The following is an 18,359-nucleotide window of genomic DNA, read 5'->3' as shown; positions in this document are numbered from 1 at the left end:
GTAATAGCCTATGAACATTTTTGTGGTTCTTGAGAAATATTGCTAACTTGCAAAGTGGCAGTATCACTTCGCAGTGTCCACAATGTATGAAAATCCCAATTATCCCCCACCTCCACCAGAATGTGGCTCATTTGCATTTTACTTTGTTTTGTTATATTCTTCTCTCTTGGATAGTATTCTTTTGCATTTTAGAAATTCAAGGCCAGAATCAGCCACATCCCCACAATTAATAAATTTCTCCAACCTGGAAGCCAAAGGAAGCCTCCACTGGATGAAGAATCCATTGAGACTGTGAAGAACATATTTAAATTTGAACATGGCATGTTTCTTAAAAACATGAGCACTACAGTAGCTGAGTATTAACAAATGAAACAAAGTCTAAGAAACGTAGTAAATATTTCACTATGCATTGGTAGCAGACCCATAAAAATACCATAAAGCCACATTAATGTAATAAAGTAATAAAACATGAGGAAATAAACTGCCTAATACCTGTAAGTTAGAGAGCCTCTTCTACTTTTCATAAAACAAGAAAACACCAATTAATCAGATCCATCCAAATATGAATCCTTCTGGATTCTACGTACTGCAAAAGAGTAAAATCACAAATATGCAAATGGATGCCAAAGATTTCTTTAAAAACAAAACAAAAAAAGCATACACATCACTATCATTCACTTCTACAACCTTTCGGGAAAAGTCCAGGGAACAGCATAGCTTCAAACCAGTTTCTTAAACTTTGAATCACTAGAGTATTCTGCAGACACAGCATGTATTTCCAGGATCAATTTCACAGTTAAGTTTCTACTTCAGTATCATAATCAGTTTTGACTATAAGCTGCTGTCAGTCTGAATCTGAAGGTTCTCCTCAGTCATCTCTGACAGCCAGCAAGTGAGCAGAGCACCTCAATGATGACAGCTTTTTCCAGCCTTGCCTGTGGTAACAACCTCTTTGCCACCATTAGGATTTATGGGATTTTTTTTCTTCTTCTTTAAATTGGGATTTTTTTAAGTACATCAAATAATTTTATCTAGATTTCCTATTCGGTTCAACTGGTACAGCTTTTTTCTTCCCTTAATTGAATTACTTATCACTGAAAGTTTAACAACCTCCTTGAAAGTCAGTTGGGAAAGGTAACCAATCTAACAAAACCATATGAACTCTGCCGTTACCAGTTGAGGACCCTACGCTTTCACTTAAAGAAAGGGTTTGAAGTATGACACCACTGCACATAACCAACAGGATAGGAACTGTAGATTTTTAGAGCTCTAAAGGGTTGATCATTTAGTTCAATTCCTCCTTAAGAACGAGAAACTGAGTCAGAAGGAAAGGAAATGACCTTCCAAAGAGCATCAAGTGGGTGGAAGAATTGGGCTGGGATTCAGGTCTCCCGATGTTCAATTTGGGCCCTAAAAGTGCCTTGGACATTAAAAATTATAACTATGCCTAAAAATAAAGTGGTAATTTGAAACAAAATCAGTTTGTTTCAGAATTGTTACTCTTTCAGAGAGAAAAAAATATCTACTCCTGAGGAGGTAGAATGTTGGCTTAAATAAACCCTCCTTCTCAACCCTTTTTGTTAATAATTGAATATTTAAATGTCAAAGATGATTTGAGTATTCAGAGGAAAAACTAACATGAAAGAAACAGGTTTGAACCAAAATGTCTTTTATTTGAATACTGAATACATTCAGTTAGGACATAAGAGTGTGCTAAGAAAAAAATTTTTTAAAGAAAAAAATAGCACTGGCAGCAATACAATTAAAATGGAAAAAGCATAATTTCTAATAATTTCAAATATAACACAAATGAAAAATAGATACATTAGCATTCTGTGAACTCCACTTAAGAATTCCTTTATGTGACAAGTTGTAGTTTAAGCTTACTTGACACATGAGTATTTGGAATTTTCAAAAAATACCAAATATATAAAAAATAGACACAACAAATGGAAGAGTATATCATGATTCATTAGACACTTTTAATGAAAATAGTGCTTGACAATTAGAAAACAGTTAAAATTTTTGCTTTAGAAAAAAACTACCTCAAACTAATGTTCATATTAGAGGTGACAGTGCTATTTGTGTTTCTAGCATTCCATATTGAAGTTTATCTTTTAAATACAAAAAAAAATGCTCTGCCCATTACAGCAGGATGACATGAACTTAGTTTTCTGTTCCTCCAGATGCTCAGAGCAGCAACAAGACAAGTCTCAGGATCATCATGAGGCTGGATTTAAAATAAAACAAAGACAAAGGGAGAGTCACTTTTATCTGGCATAAGACAGAAAGGGCCATGCACTCGCCTACCCAGTAGTGTTACTAATCATTGGCTTGGGGGCTCTCCCAGCTCAACCCCTTGGAGGATTAAAACATCCCAGACATAACTGAATTAGCCACTTTAAAATGTTCGCTAAATGAATAAGGAAAAATCAGAACCTGCTGTCCTGAAAACCTTGGATGAGGGTTTATAAGAGAAAGGTTTGGGAAGAAACAAACTTTCAAAAGCTAGTAAAATAAAGCAACTTGAAAAAATAATCAAGGACCAACTTGGGGCAGTTACTAATTCAATCTCAGCTACTTTCTATTAACTGAGGCCTTCTTCCGGATCCATAAACCCTACTTCATTTTTTCTTCTTTTTTTTTTTTTCTTTTTTCTGATGGAGTCTCACTCTGTCACCCAGGCTGGAGTATAGTGACGCAGTCTCGGCTCACTGCAACCTCCACCTCCTGAGCTCAAGCAATTCTCCTGCCTCAGCCTCCCAAATGGCTGGGATTACAGGTGCCCGCCACCACACTCGGCTAATTTTTGTAGAGATGGGGTTTTGCCATGTTGGCTAGGCTGGTCTTGAACTCCTGACCTCAAGTGATCCACCCGCCTCAGCCTTCCAAAGTGCTGGGATTACAGGCATGAGCCACCGCACCCAGCCCATAAACCCTACTTCTGATTCTTCCCACCACCAAGTATCACTTTTAGAACAGGGCTATAACTGGAAAGCTGTCTTTTGTAATCACACTCCTCCTCCCCTCCCTGAAACATAATACATAGTCACACTAGAAAATTCTACACAAAAGTAGAAAGAGGAACATTACAATTATTCATCACACTATCACCCACAGAAAAACACTAACAGTTTGAAATATTTCCTTCCTGTTTTTTTATACACAAACTTTTTTTAATCACACTATATGTGGTTGTTTTGATCCTGTTTTTATACCTTATTATGTCACTAAGATTTTCCAATGCCACCAAATCATTTTTGAAAACATAAAAATGTAATGCTCATTCAATATTCCATTAAATGGACAAAACATTTTTTCAAACATCTCCTTACTGGTGAACTGTTAGGTTGTTCCTAATTTTTCAGTCTATTGTGTTTTCACTAGAAATAAAGTTGCAATGAACATCAGTCTTTGTGCACATCTCACTGCTTTGGAATAAATTCCAAAAAGTGAAAATGTCTATCAAAGGAAATAAACATGTTTATGGCTTTCAACATATAAAGCCAGCTTTCTGGAGAAATTTTTAAAATGTTATCTCTAAATTTTTATTTGGTAATATGCTTAATCTCATGGATAGAATTACTGGATCAAATTAAGAGAAACTTGAGGCCCTCTGTTTATCTTTTAAAAAATATTAAAACTTCTCTCTTAAAAACTCTTAAAAATATTAAATTTCTCTCCCTTAAAAACTTGAAATAACTGTATCACACTGTCACTCTGTCAAACTCTCTAAAAGGGACTGAGTATTAGATTTAAATGAACACATTTACTGTTGCAGATGGGTGAATCTTGAGGAAAAATGAGGCTGAGTTTAGCTCTTTCTTCTGAAAAAAGGCAAGTATGCCTATGTGACCAGATACTACAGCAACACTATGCGTATCCAATAAGAATGTTCACGGGTACATCAATATCAAAGACCCACTGAATCCATGCTATCTTAAGGTTTTTACTGTCATGCTTATTATAACAAAAAGGACTTTGATCTTTCAAATTAAAACTGATGTTTCCCAAAAATTCAGCACTTCAAAACAACAGCAGAGGAAAGTATTGATCAAAATAGTTTTACTTACCTTAAACCTGCAACCAGACCAGCAGGCATTATTTTCTTGGACCTCTTAAATCTCACACCCATTATGGTAGCCAGGAAGAAAGCTGTAACTGAAAACCAAACTAATTCATGAACCAGAGTTTCAAACAGGTTATCAATGCTTGTGGGAAAACAGTGGGTACCATTTAAAGCTTTCTAACATTACAACTATTATGGATAGGTACTGAGTTGCCATTGTCTTGAAAAGATAAAGTGCTCTATTAAAACACTTCATGGCCGGGCCAGTGGCTTACGCCTATAATCCCAGCACTTTGGGAGGCAGAGGTGGGTGGATCACCTGATGTCCGGAGTTTGAGGCCAGTCTGACCAACATGGAGAAACCTCGTCTCTACTAAAAATACAAAAAAAATTAGCAGGGCATGGTGGCACATGCCTGTAATCCCAGCTACTCGGGAGGCTGAGGCAGGAGAATCGCTTGAACCGGGGAGGCAGAGGTTGTGGTGAACTGAGATCACGCCATTGCACTCCAGACTAAGCAACAAGAGCAAAACTGTCTCAAAAAAACAACAAAAGAACAAACAAAGAAACACTTCATCATCTACCTCGTCGAAAAGGTTTCTGAGTAAACAAACATGTTAAAATCCATTCCTGAAATATCTTCAAAAGAGAAAGACCTTTTCTTTTTCTTTTTTTTTTTTTTTTTTTGTTTTGTTGTTGTTGTTGTTGAGACAGAGTCTTGCTCTGTCACCCAGGCTGGAGTACAGTGGCGTGATCTCAGCTCACAGCAACCTCCACCTCCCGGGTTCAAGCAATTCTCCTGCCTCAGCCTCCCGAGTAGCTGAGATTACAGCCATGTATACAACCACATCCAGCTAATTTTTGTATTTTTAGTAGAGACAGGGTCTTGCTATGTTGGCCAGGCTGGTCTTGAACTCCTGGCCTCAAGTGATCCACCGGCCTCAGCCTCCAAAAGTGCTGAGATTACAGGCATGAGCCACCACGCCTAGCTAAGAAAGTCTTTTTCTAACCTAAATTTCTATTCAAAGAACACTCCTTGAAGGCTAGCACTGAGCTTTATTCAACTTCCCTCAGAAACGCTAAGTAGCACACTTGGACCCACAGGAGACACTCATTAATGTTCAGTTAACTGAATATAAAGAAAATAGTTAATGTATCTTTTACAAGTAAGATCTGATTAATAAAAAAAAAATACTAAAAAGAAGGCTGATTGGTTTTGTTTTATAGCATTCCATTTTGGAGAATTTGATGCCTGGAGACTAAACAATAGTCTAAGCAATAGTATTTTATTCAGAAGCATCATGTCAGCCTTTTTGGAGCTGTATCTATGAAGGGAGAGGTAGTTTTATGTAAGAGATTAGGATATCAATGCCACAATTTAAAAACAGCTTTCAAAGAAAAACTGTTTATTGATATAAAAAATAAAATGACTGACAATAAATACTTGTGAACTATTTAAATGCATATCAATAAAAATCCTAATATCACTACATCTGGCCGATACATCTAACACAACCTCATTACTAAAAATATCCCTAGCCCCTTATAAAAATAACTAAAAAAAAAAAAAAACCCAAATCTCTCACTCTCCTTCAAATATAGAACAATTTTGTCTTCATTTATATTTTTTCCATACACGACCAAGGCACTTTGAATAATAAGTCAACTAGAGAAAATGTCCTTGGTATAGTTTTCTAAACCTTCACTGTATATCTCTTTCAAGTGAGATGAAAGTCAAGTGTCCTGGTGACTTTAAACACACAGGTTTCCATTTTTTCTGTGGATATTCTCCCATTAAGCTTAACAAGGGAAGAAGCTAAAAAAGCGTCAGCCTTGCTTTTTTAGGTTAAGTCTTAAGGCAGTGCAGAATCTAAAAGATGTTTGTGAATTAAATGAAATAATGCAAGGCTGTCTCTTTTTTAGTTATTTCCATAGCAATATAAAAACTATGCTAAATATGCATTTAGGAGAGTTAGCAGAAAATCTGAAAATAATTCCTTGCTTTTCCTAATTCAATTTTTCTAGTAACAAGTTTTTATAGAAATAGTCTTCTGAGTTGGAAGGCCTGGTAGCAGTACCATCATTTTTTATCAGGTCTTTCTAGAAAGGAATAAGTGTTGTATTCAGCCTCAACACATGCATATGGCCATTTGCCATTTGACTAAATATGTTCTAGTATATCTAGCATAGGGTATCAAAAAGATCACCTCCAATGTTTGAGTCTCTGTAACCAGGAAAAATGCCTTACTTACACAGTGACACTTTTACATCTCGTTTGTCATTGGAGACACGGTAAGCTCCATAGCCGGCCAAACATCCAACAAAAAGACCAGCAATCAAAGATGGAACACCACCTGGAAGGGGAAAAAAATATGAGATCACAAAGAGAATCCCAAAATGAAAGGAATTCATTCCATTACTTCTAGTATGATACAGGCACCTTCAAATGTATTCCTACTTGGGCACAGTAACTGGACAAAGCCAAATTAAGAATAGGCCTCTTCATGGATATTTTCTAGGAGATGACTGTTTCCTGCTGAACCCAAATGCAAGGCAGAGGAGCCCTGAGGGCGCAGCAGTGCAGTGGGGTTAGATGTCACTTGGGGAAATAAGAAAACCTGCCTTGTTCTGGTGGCTTGGACACTGATTACATGATCTTGGACAATTATTTAACTTCCTTAAGCCCTTCTTTTTTAATTTTTCCTATTCTCTTTGCCTCCTTTTTGCGACGAGGTTGTGATGATAAAAACTAAGATGCAAAGGTATTTTTAGTTTATAGAGGTAAAGACAGAAGTGCTATACAAACCAAGCAATGGTTCCATCCTGAATAATTAACAAACCTTCATGCCTCAAGATGTCAGGACTCAAGGACTAATAGAGGCCCTACCAAGAAAGACGAAGAATCAGAATACTGACCCCAGCTACCCAGTCCCTATCCCATGCACTCACCCCACCAGTACACTCCCAGCCCCCAACCCACACACCCACCCCGGAGCACTGTGGCAAACACCAAGCACTTTCTGTGCACTGGACAGTGGGTTACATGCCAGTGACACTATGAATAAGACACACACAATCCTTGCTTCATGGAACTCACCCTATTTAGAATCTGTTAGGTTAAAATCCCTGGGGGGGTAGGGTCAAAGTATCTCATTTTTAAAATATCCATTGGAAATTCAAATGTGCAGCCAGGGTTAAGAACCACTGCAGCACATGCATGCATACACACACAGTACACACACACACACAAACACACAAACACAACACATACAACACACAAACACACACACACACCAGAGCAGCATCCTGAATGAGAAGACAAACACGCTAGGTTCTAGTCCTAATTCTTTCACTTGCTGGCTAAAGGACTCTGGCTAAGTCACTTAGCCTCTCTAAGTTTTAGCAGTTTTAAAACAGGTTTAATTAATGGCTTAGAATGTTACAGTTGGAGATAATGTTAAATTACACATTGTTTCCCCCAAAAGCTATTCTTAACACAGTAAGAAGATCTTTTAAAAACATACATCTGGACAGGTCACTCTCCTAATTAAAAACCCTTAGTGCTTTCCAAAGCTCTTAGGAAAAATAATCCAGTTTGCTATATTGTGGGAACCCTGGCCTTCTTTCAGTTCTCTGAATATACCAAACTCTATTCGTCATGGCTTTCAGACATACTGTTCCTTGTGCAGACTGCTTGTCTCTGCACTGTTCACTTGGCCAAGCGTAGCTCACCTTTGGATATCTGCTTAAGTGTTGTCTTCTCCAACCCACCATTCTGAACAAGGGCCCCCATCATAGTCTTCCACTATTCCTGATCATACATTTATATGCTGTTCATGGACTGAATGTCAGTCTGCCCTTACTCACTTGTGAGCGATTGCTGTTTCCCCAGGGCGAGACACAGGGCCAGGTACATAGGAGCACTTGATAAATATTGATTTAATGCACCCCTGTTATGGGTCATGTTCAAGCAGAAGATACCAGATAAGGATATTAAGGAGATTAAAACACTTTCTGAAATGCACAACTAGGTGACCATTAAGGTGTCTTCTCACCTAGAGATTCTATGATGTTCTTTTCTGTATACCCTGAAGATTTATTTACTGTTAGGATCACCCCACCCCACCCTCCCCACCACCACCATACACGCACACTTAAGTATGTGCAGAAACTGGCAGTGTCTACACTTCAGTCTTGATGAGATCAGACAGCAAACAGCAGGGGCAGACTCACCAGCAGCAAGAACCAGGAAGGTTCTTGAGACATTTCATCTTGCCTGAGGAAGGTGGCAGGACTGTGGGCTGTTTTACAAGAAAGCCACGCTGGTGGAAGGAAGCAAAGATCCTGAGAACAAGCTCAGTGCCCCATAGTGGGGGCTACAAGAAAAGCAGCTCTAAGCTCTTTCCTTCCCACTTCCTGGGATACTTGATCCGGGTGGGTCAGTCTTGGAAGAAGAGTTTTAAAAGGAGTTGAAAGATGCATCTGGGAGCTTCCCTGCAGGTGCTCTTGTGGTCCTCCAAATAGCAGCCTGCCCAGCAAGCGCACCTGCACCTCTCTGGAGGGGCTGCTGTGTCAGCGCCCTTCCCTTCAACTGGAATAGGAAGGTGTAAGGTCTGGTTCAGCCCTAGTGTGGGACAAGGCAGGGAATGCCATCTGGCCCTCTTTCACTCTGGGCACTCGGTGTTACCTGGCCTAGGAAGAGCCTCCATATCATAGCAACTTCTTGGTCATCCACCTCTCTGGAGGCCTACCTGGGAGGAGGGGTGAGCCCAGGCAAGCACAGTGCTCAGCATCCTGTGTCCTGCCACTGGCTGCCCTCTCTCCCCACTGTACCCCCATCAAAATAAAAATCTATCAGCTTCTCCATTTAACCCAACTTGTGTCTCACAGCTGGTCTAGTTTAGGATTTGGATACATCTGTGTCCTCCCACCAAACACCATTTCGACATCACATCTTTCACCCACCCAAGATTATTCTCAATAACTGTCCCGTAGAAGGGTCTCCTGGCCCAGCTACATAGGACTCATACCTAGGGAAGCTCTAAGTCAAAGGAGAGTTAACTCACTTTACACACACATTTTAAGACATTCGAGCCACTGGCAGCTTAGAACATAATACAAAACTAGAGTACAAAACTAGAAGAAGGTATTATGCCTCATGGCTCACAGACCTCCCACTGGCAGGGCAGTAGCAGCAGAAAAAAACAAGAATATTAAAACTTTATTCTATGCCAGGCACGATGTGAAATGTGTACCATGCATCATCTTATTTAATCCTAACAGATTAATTTACAGGTGAGGAACTGAGGCCCAGATGTTGAAACACCTCACCTGAGTATCAGTGCTAGTAAGAGGCAGCATCAAGACTGGCATGCAGGAATGCTTGATTCTGTGGCCCATGCTTTTAACCCACATTATACTACAAAGTGAGCTTCCTTGTGAACCCATAATACCCTTAGGGGCTTCCAGGATCACTTAGTGGGGGGCTCTTGCAGGAGGCCAAGGAACCATATTGTGCAGGTGGACAACAAGCCCTTGAAATCAGAGACCTCACAGCTAATGTAATTTCATTTGTTCCCACCAGCTGGTAAACAATGAAGAGATGTGAGTTAGAATAAAATGATTCCTTCCACACACACACACACACACACACACACACATACACACACTCTGTATCTCTCTCCCCGCTTTCTTTCCACCTCTCATAAAGGCAGGCAAAAATGCCCAGATGTTCTTTTCTGTTCTGTAATAGAAGTTATTTAGACATTGTCTTTGACAGTGAAAATTTTTTTCAAAAACAATCTTATCAGCATTTTAAACTGAGTCCTTTTTAAAGTAGATTGTGAAACATCAACCTCTGAGTAGTTGGTTTACAGGTCTTACTTTGGTGCCATCATCTTTTTTTTTTTTCCTTCAAATACACATCTCTAATACATACATTAAGACAGAAACAACAAACAAAAATCCAAGGTGAATTACAGGCTTTAAGGAATCGTAGATGATGGTCAATTCTACCTGCCAGCCCCCCAGCTACAAGAGCTATATAGTGCTTCTGGTCTTTGACTTCTTAGCAGCCTTTAAGGAAGGAAGCTAACTGGTAACCATGTAGACCTGGCTTTTTCACTCAAATTCAAGTCAACCACTGCCATAAATACAATACCCTTTGAAATAAAAAACTTCATTTAAAAAATTTCATTAAAACGTAAGAGACAGTTTGTCAGAAAGATGATTAAAGGTTGTGTGTGTGTGTGTATATATATATACATATATATATGAAACATAACTAGGAGATATCATGACTATAAATGATTCTAAAATAAAAGTAAAATTTAAAAATTTGACTTTTCCTTTTTCTCCATGAAAACTCTTTAATTGATTACCTGAGTTTTTTTTCCCCCCGATTTTGGACAAAGGTGAAGAGACAACTTCGGATATGGTAACTGAATATTTAACAATGTTTTCATTACAACACACAGGATCAATATAACTCAGTTTTTTGGTACCACGATTATGTAAAGCAAAAAAAAAAAAATCCTCATTCAATAATAAGCAGTGGTCCTGAGGGAGATTAAATCAATTAACTATGCAACTCATAATGAAGTGAAGTGAGAGTTTTGTGGTGGAAGAGAGGCCCAGAACCCCCAGGTTGGAACACTCTGTCGTGCCCAGCCCCATGGAAGCCTCTTCCTTTCATGAGTCCCTTCCAAGACACGCTGGTCTTCAGCCACCTCTAAGGCATCTTTAGCTTCTCATCCTACTTACAGAGCCTCAGATGACCTAGCACAACCTCCAAACCCCCACTAATTCCCTTTCATGAAAATCTGGGTTAGGCTTACCTCTCCGCTTATATCCAAAAATGCTTCCAAATGTTACGAGGGCTGCATAACCAAAACCGATCAGGTCCATTGGCAAGGTTGCAATTCTAAAGCAAGGGGGAAAGGACAAATTATACAAAATAAAAAGTTTTGGGGAGGGAATGTATCTAAAAATGATATGCTTATATGGTTTGGCTGTGTGCTCCCACCCAAATTTCATGTTGAATTGTGATCCTGAGTGTTGGAGGTGGGGCCTGGTGGGAGGTGACTGGATCACGCGGGTGGTTTCTAATGGTTTAGCAACATCCCCCTAGTGCTGTTCCATGAAATAAAGTTCTCACAAGATCTGGATGTTTGAAAGCATGTAGCACTTCCCCCTTCACGCGCTCTCCCCTTCCTGTCACCATGTGAAGACATGCTTGCTTCCTCTTTGCCTTCCACCATGATTATAAGTTTCCTGAGGCTTCTCCAGCCACGCCTCCTGTACAGCCTGCGGAAGTTGAGTTGATTAAACCTCTTTTCTTCATAAATTACCAAGTCTCAGGTAGTTATTTAGAGCAGTGTGAGAATGACTAATACAAAGGCATTCCACAGAATTACAGAAATTAATTTCTCTAGTCTACTAAAGAAAGGGAAGTTCGGTCAGGCATGGTGCTCACGCCTGTAATCCTAGTACTTGGGAAGACCAAGGCAGGTAGATGGCTTAAGCCCAGGAATTTGAGACCAACCTGATCAACATGGCAAAACCCCATCTCTAGTAAAAATACAAAAAATTAGCTGGGTGTGATGGCATGCACCTGTGGTCCCAGCTACTCAGGATGCTGAGTTGGGAGGATTGCTTGAGCCCTGGAGGTTGAGGTTGCAATGAGCTGTGATTGTGCCACTGCACTCAAGCCTGGATGACAGAGTGACACCCTGTCTCAAGGGAAAAAAGAGGTTCAAACTTCACCTCTCCCAACCCTCTACTTTCCCCTTCATCCTCATCACTGTTAAGCACACTCTGGGGGATACCTCAAGCTGATTCTCCTCTGCCTGTCTTCAAGATCTGCCATACTCTCAGCTGTTCAATTCTTTCCATTTACCCAAATAAAACTTCTGCTCTGGTCAGCCAGGTCTCTTTACTGAACTGTGACACTACAATCTTCACTTTTCACTTCCATGCCTGAAATGTCCTCTCTCCCTGTCCACCTCCAAAAGCCCGACTATCCCCTGTATCCCACCTCCCTTTGAACCTTCTCCCCTGACTTCTACCCTTATTAATTACCTCCTAATTTCCTTGACTCTAGTCTGTACTATCAAAGTGATCTGGAGCAAATGGCTTCTTCCTCCTCTAAATTCCTTAACTTCCACAACTCAATCTTATAATTCTTTCATGTCTGTACAGATATTAGTCCTCTCATTCTTTACAGATGGATGTCTTCTTGGAGATTGACTAATTCAGTTTAAACAATGGCTTTGTCATTAGTTTCCTTGCAAGATAGCTCTTCTGTGGTAGCAGAGACATCCACACTTCATCAATGGCAAATCACTAAAGAATACAATATAGCCCCAGCATGAAGTTAAATGGATGACAATGACATCCTACTGTGCATCATAGCAGCAGCTGAAACATACCCAGTGGTGAGAAGTTCCACTGAAACCCTGCCCAAAATTCTCTCAGATGCAGTAGATAGCGTGCCAGCCACAGGCTAGAGATGTGGCCACTGGGCCTCGGACCATGCCCCTCCCTCACCCTCAACTCTCCCTGCAAGTTAGGAGAATAGATGAAAAGAGTTCTGGAGTTCTTTACAGCTTTTTAAGTTCTAAGACCCCCTAGTGGTGCCTTTATTTCTGAGCTTTCTCACATCTATATTTCCTCCACAGGGAAGGTAATTATCTTTGTAAATGTGAGGAATGGTACATGAGATTCCTTGCATATTTTTACAATTTTCTCATTGCTTATCATTTAGGTTAATGGGCCTTTTATCTCCCACTATCAATTGGTAATAAATTAATGTAGAACAGAAAAAGGGGCCAGGCAAGGTAGCTCACACCTGTAATCCTAGCACTTTGGAAGGCAGAGGCTGGTGGATCACTTGAGGTCAGGAGTTTGAGACCAGCCCGGTCAACATGGTGAAATCCCGTCTCTACTAAATATACAACAAATTACCCGGGTGTGGCATGGTGGTGCATGTCTGTAATCCCAGCTACTCAGGAGGCTGAGACCGGAAAATCCCTTGAGCCTGCAAGGCAGAGGTTGCAGTGAACTGTGATCGTGCCACTGCACTCCAGCCTGGGCATCTCAAAAAAAAAAGAAGAAGAAGAAGAAGAAGAATTTTGAGCTGATTTCAGAGTCATCCACTAGAACTTACTATGAGGAAGGGTATGGGGGAGGGAATCTGAGGCACAGGAGATGACAGCACCAAAAAGGAGGCAACACTGAAAAATGCTCAGCATCTGCAGGAAGGAGAATTAAAACAGGAGAGCTCATCTGTGGCCGAGAAGTGGTACAGTATGATGTAGCATGTAGGGAGAACCTGGGTCCAAAAACCGTTTGCTGACTGAATGATGGCTAAACAAATAATAATAATAGAGAGGTTGTAATGTTTTTGAGCAATTACTATGTGCTAGGTGCCATTCTAAGGCATTCTAGGTGCCTTACATGTATCTACTCATGTAATCATGACCACACCCTATGGTATGTACTATCATGATTATCCTCATTTTCCAGATGAGGAAAGTGGCACACAGAGAATGCAAGCAATCCCTGAAGGTTATACAGCAAAACAAAGATTTCTGACTTAGGGAAGTCTCAGTCCTAACTTCTGTGCAACATCACCTCTGATAACTGAGTTAGCTGCTGAAAAAAGTGAATATGTAAACCAAACATGTTCTTCAGAGTTTTCAATTCTGGATCAATCACATGCTCTTCATAGCTTAAAGTTGTGACCACAGGGCACTGCGTTCCATCTGGTAACTTACAATGTTCAGCCCCATGAACTTCTCATGTTTGATCCTACTTACTATCTTTCTAAAGGAGCTAACCATATGCTATAAAGTATGCTTATCTTCAAATCGGATACCACCACTTACTAGCTGTGGAACCTCAATAACTCAGTTTCTCCACCTTTAAAATAGGGATAACAAAAATATCTACCTTATAGGATTGTTCTGAGAATTAAATGAGTTAATACTGTAAAGCACTTAGAACAGTGCCTTGCACATACTGAGCACTCAACAAATATTAGCTGCTCCAATAATAATGATTATTCTTCTCATTCACCCTTACACCTATTTTAAGCTTGACGTGTGTAAGGCTATTACTATTTCAGCACACTGAGAAAACTGAGGTAGGGTGAATTTGTAATTTAGTTAATGAATCATACCATAGTATTATAACATATATTTGTACTCAATTCGACTTAACAGCTATTTATTTAGCATTTTCTTTAGGCAAGGCAGCAGAAATCAATGGTAAGTGCTAAGACATGGCCTTGGTCCTCCAGGAACTATAGTACAACACAGCAGCAGGAGGCAGATGTGTGAATGAACCCTGAGAGGAGAGGTGTAGGTACCATAACAAGGAGTGGCACCCAGCAAGGACTGGGAGCCTAAGGATGCCCAGATAAGACAGGGTCCCAGCTGCGACCTTGGAGAGATGTTGTGCCAAACCCCTATTAACCTCAATAAGGAAGGCAACAGGTTCAAGAGGCCAAAAGAGACCCATTAGGGGCTTACAAACAGAGGAGGGAGTCCAGTGGTGGTGAGCTGGGCAGGAAAACAACCGCTTGCAAACATCATGCAATTTATGCAGCATTTTCACTTAACACCCTCCCCTCAATGACCTCCACCTGGCAACCTCGATTTAACTCAAAATTCAAGGCCTCAATTCCCCGTATGGCCCCTGTTCTATGGGAAAGGTGGGGCAGGGGCTCAGATGTTCTTCATAGACAAGAAATAAATCTCTGGTTGGGCAGGCCTGGGTTCCCTAGTTCAGAAAACACATTCAGGTTCATCTGCCACACAGGGTCATTCTAAGGGTATGCTTTAATTATTGCTGTCAGGTGCATTTACCCTACAGGGGAGCATGAATAAGTCAAGTGAAGAGGGTGCAAGGAAGGGTGTTCCTGGCAGAAGGGAGCGCATGTGCAAGGCCCTAATGGCACAAGAAAGCATGTTCTCAAAATGAAAAGTGCAAGGGGCTTATGAAAAGAGAGGGTGCCAGTGAGAAAGACAGGGCTGTACACCCACATAAGCCCCGTAAAGGGAGTCTGGTTCCGTCCCAAGGGCAATGAAGGATCACTGAAGGAAGCCTCACAATCAGATTTAAATTCCAGCAAGCACTTCCCAGTTGCAGTAGTGAAGATGGGTTGTGAAGTGAGGCAGGGAGATAAATCGGGAAGCTGTTGCAGTAAAGTAAGCAAGAGCTTAGTTGATAACGGTAGGCTTATCTAGAGAAATGGCAATGAGAATGGAGAGAAGGTGGACAGATTTCAGAAGTTCAGGAGGTAGAATCAGCAGAATTGAATTTGAGGCGGGAAGGGAAAGTCAGGGGTGAATTAGAGATGACTCACCCCTAGGTATCTGGCTTAGACCATTAGGAGAAGTAAGGAGTCGGGGAGCCTCATGCTATTCCCTGAGACAGAGAACATGGGAACAGCAGCAGGTGTGTGGCAGGGGGAAGAGGGAGGTGGCTAGGAATGATGGGACGTGTTTAGAATGTATTCAGTCTGAGATGCCCAACACACAGTCCGGAAAACACCCTTACATACAGATCTGAAGCTTATGAGAGTTCTTTCATTATCAGGTGTAACTTCTAGACCTAATTTTCTCCTAAAGCTAAGTAGCTGTTGTGAAAGATTAATTCCACTCCATCCTGAGCCCCCCAGCTCTTCCTGCGATCTTCTCTTGAGGACCAATACCCTTTTACTTGGTTGGGATTCTCTCAACTCTCAGCCAGCCAAGCTCCTTGAGGGCAAACCAAGGTTCAGTTTATCTTTGTCCTCCTCACAGCACCAAGAACCCTGCCATGCACAAGGCAAGTACTTAAAATACTTGTTAAATGAATAAATGAGTGAGTGAACCAAAGGAACAGCTTCTGCCTGAAGACATTCTGTAACTGACCTACCCAATACAGCTTTATTGCCAGGAAACAGGTAGCCCCTTAATCTCCTTAGTGAACTGACTGTTGTTCTAAAGAGGCAAAATAAATCTACTCCCAATGCTTGCAAGAAGATTCTGTTCTCACAGAGAATATTCAGACAAAAGAATCACCTATTCCATGACAGAGCCATGTGGCCAGGCCAGAAGCACACATTAAAGCCAGAGGCTGTGTTAACATGGAAGAGATAAGCTGGGAGAGGATGTGCACAGCACATCACACGCTCTCATCACAAATGTGATGCTCAAGCCTTGGAAGGACTAAAACGCATCTTGGATGCAATGCAGCAAAACGATTTACCATACCAGGTACAAAACAAGGTGACAGGGGACAGCCTCGCTGCCCGCCCCAAATCCTCCAAAATTCGGAAAACTAAGAGATTTTCGGTGAACTGTTATATAAAAAGCATTTTCACATGCTAAAGATATAACAATTACCTACCCTTGAGCTCTTGGAGGGCACAAAAGGCACATTTTCGAGTGGGGTCTGGGTGGTGCTGAGGTTAAAATCCTGCCAAGCATTTTGCAATGGTCCATGAGCCCACCCCACCACCCCAGTTCCAGGAAGGTAGGAGGCAGGATAGGTGGGATATTTAGGGATACCAGAAGGCAGAAACTCGGGAGGAGGAGAAAAATGATACCGCGGAGGTAAGACCGATGCCCTGCAAAATCCCCTCAAGGTCCTCTGCATCATCGTTTGCTGTACAGGTTTGGCGCGGGGGAGGGGATGCCCGCTAAGCAACGCCCCTTATATTTCTGCAGTTTTGTAAGAAAATTCAGAGCAGGAAGGTCTCCATTGCGGGATGCACAGCTCACCTGCAGCCCCGAGCCTTCTCTGCAGCTGAAAAGACAGAAGTCTGGGGCCAGCTGCCGCCAAGCGCGGTACCTGGAGTCCGGAAGCAGTCTCCGCACCAGCGCTGTCCCACTCGGCGCCCAGCCGTCTCGCGCTGAGCAAAGGCCGCTCCCTCCTGGAAACGCCCTCCCTGCCGCGCGCATGCGCTATGTCCCTTCTCGCCTTGCAGGACTCCGCCTGGTCCATGCCCTCCGGCTGAATCCGGGCGGCCTGTAGGCCAGGCAGCCAGGAGGCCCTGTGCTGCAACATCCCGGCGGCAGCCGGACCCGTTGCTCCGTCTATCCTGCCTTCGGCCCTGTCCTGGAGCCAGGGCTGGGGTTTGCTGCCTCCCGCCTGACGGAGCAGGACTGGCAGGAAGCGTGTTTGCAAGAAGCCAAAATTACAGAAGGCGAAGATTTTTAAATTAACTCCATTCATCTTTCAAGGGACATTTCCAGAACCTCCAAAAGGCAACCCGAGGTCTTCTACACACCCTCCAGCAGACTGTCCCCACTGTCAGTGGAGAGAGCTAAGGTTCAGTGAGGTCAAGTGACTTAGTTGTCCCAGGTCAAAATCCAAGTTTGCCTGGTGTCAAAGCCCAAGCACCCTTCATTACACTATGGGATCATCTAGATGTGGTTGGGAGACGAGGATCCTAGTTTTAAACTTCAGGCCCAGGATTTGCTGGGTTTAGATATCTACTGGGAAAGGTATAGAATTCCAGAGTTGGAAAGCCCTTAAAACCTTGCCTAATCCAAGGCAATCCGCTCAATCCCAGGAACGAAACTTAAATTGACCTTATTTTTTTTGTTAAATACAGGATCTCAGTCGGTCACCCAGGCTGGAGTGCAGTGGCACCATCCCGTCTCACTGCAACCTCTGCCTCCTGCCTCCTGGGTTCAAGCGATTCTCCAGCCTCAACCTCCCAAGTAGCTAGGATTACAGGTGTGTGCCACCTCACCCGACTATTTTTTTTTTTTTTTGTAGAGACGGGGTTTCACTGTGTTGCCCAGGAGGGTCTTGAACTCCTGAGCTCAAGGCAATCCTCCCGCCTCTGCCTCCCAAAGTGCTGGGATTACAGTTTAAATTGACTTTAAATTATGCCTCCCTGTAGCAACTTATCATCTCAATCTTCTGCCTTCTTGATGAATACAGAACTCCGACCCTCTTCCTTATGTAACAACCCTTCGGAGATTTGAAGAAGGCTGTCATAGTGAAGTAGCTCTAGAGGTTCTGTGTCACTGAGAATTACAGCGGAATTCCTCAGAATAAAAAAGGAAACTCAAAAACTAAATCTTGTGAAGTTTGTTTGCTACATCTATTCTTTGTGCATAAAAGTGTTTCAGGGAAGTAATATAACTACATCTAACTTATGAAAGTCTAAGTTGGTCCTGGGGAATTAATAAAACTCCTGAAGATTCACAGAAGAGTTGATGGCAAGGCATTGGAATGTGGCGTGGAGAAAGTGATAGCCTGAAATTTGGTTCTGAGTTCTCTCAGCACT

The 18,359-nt window shown here is 41.8% G+C and overlaps 1 protein-coding gene across 1 annotated transcript; it reads right to left on the bottom strand.

Annotated features, from left to right (window-relative positions):
- Positions 1-1,652: 1,652 nt before the first annotated feature.
- TMEM14A (transmembrane protein 14A) lies at positions 1,653-17,016 on the bottom strand. Its single transcript, XM_004044193.4, has 5 exons — positions 16,840-17,016; positions 10,906-10,991; positions 6,322-6,423; positions 4,074-4,161; positions 1,653-2,230 (listed from the first exon to the last, which is right to left on the bottom strand). The coding sequence occupies exons 2-5, from the start codon at positions 10,973-10,975 to the stop codon at positions 2,191-2,193; spliced, it is 300 nt and encodes a 99-aa protein (XP_004044241.1). The 5' UTR covers positions 10,976-10,991; positions 16,840-17,016; the 3' UTR covers positions 1,653-2,190.
- Between the last annotated feature and the right edge of the window lie 1,343 nt (positions 17,017-18,359).

This window comes from Gorilla gorilla, chromosome 5, assembly GCF_029281585.2.
Source record: "Gorilla gorilla gorilla isolate KB3781 chromosome 5, NHGRI_mGorGor1-v2.1_pri, whole genome shotgun sequence".
Taxonomy (NCBI): domain Eukaryota; kingdom Metazoa; phylum Chordata; class Mammalia; order Primates; family Hominidae; genus Gorilla; species Gorilla gorilla.
The sequence above is the reverse complement of the archived record's forward strand: the minus strand, read 5'-3'. Positions and strand labels throughout refer to the sequence as shown.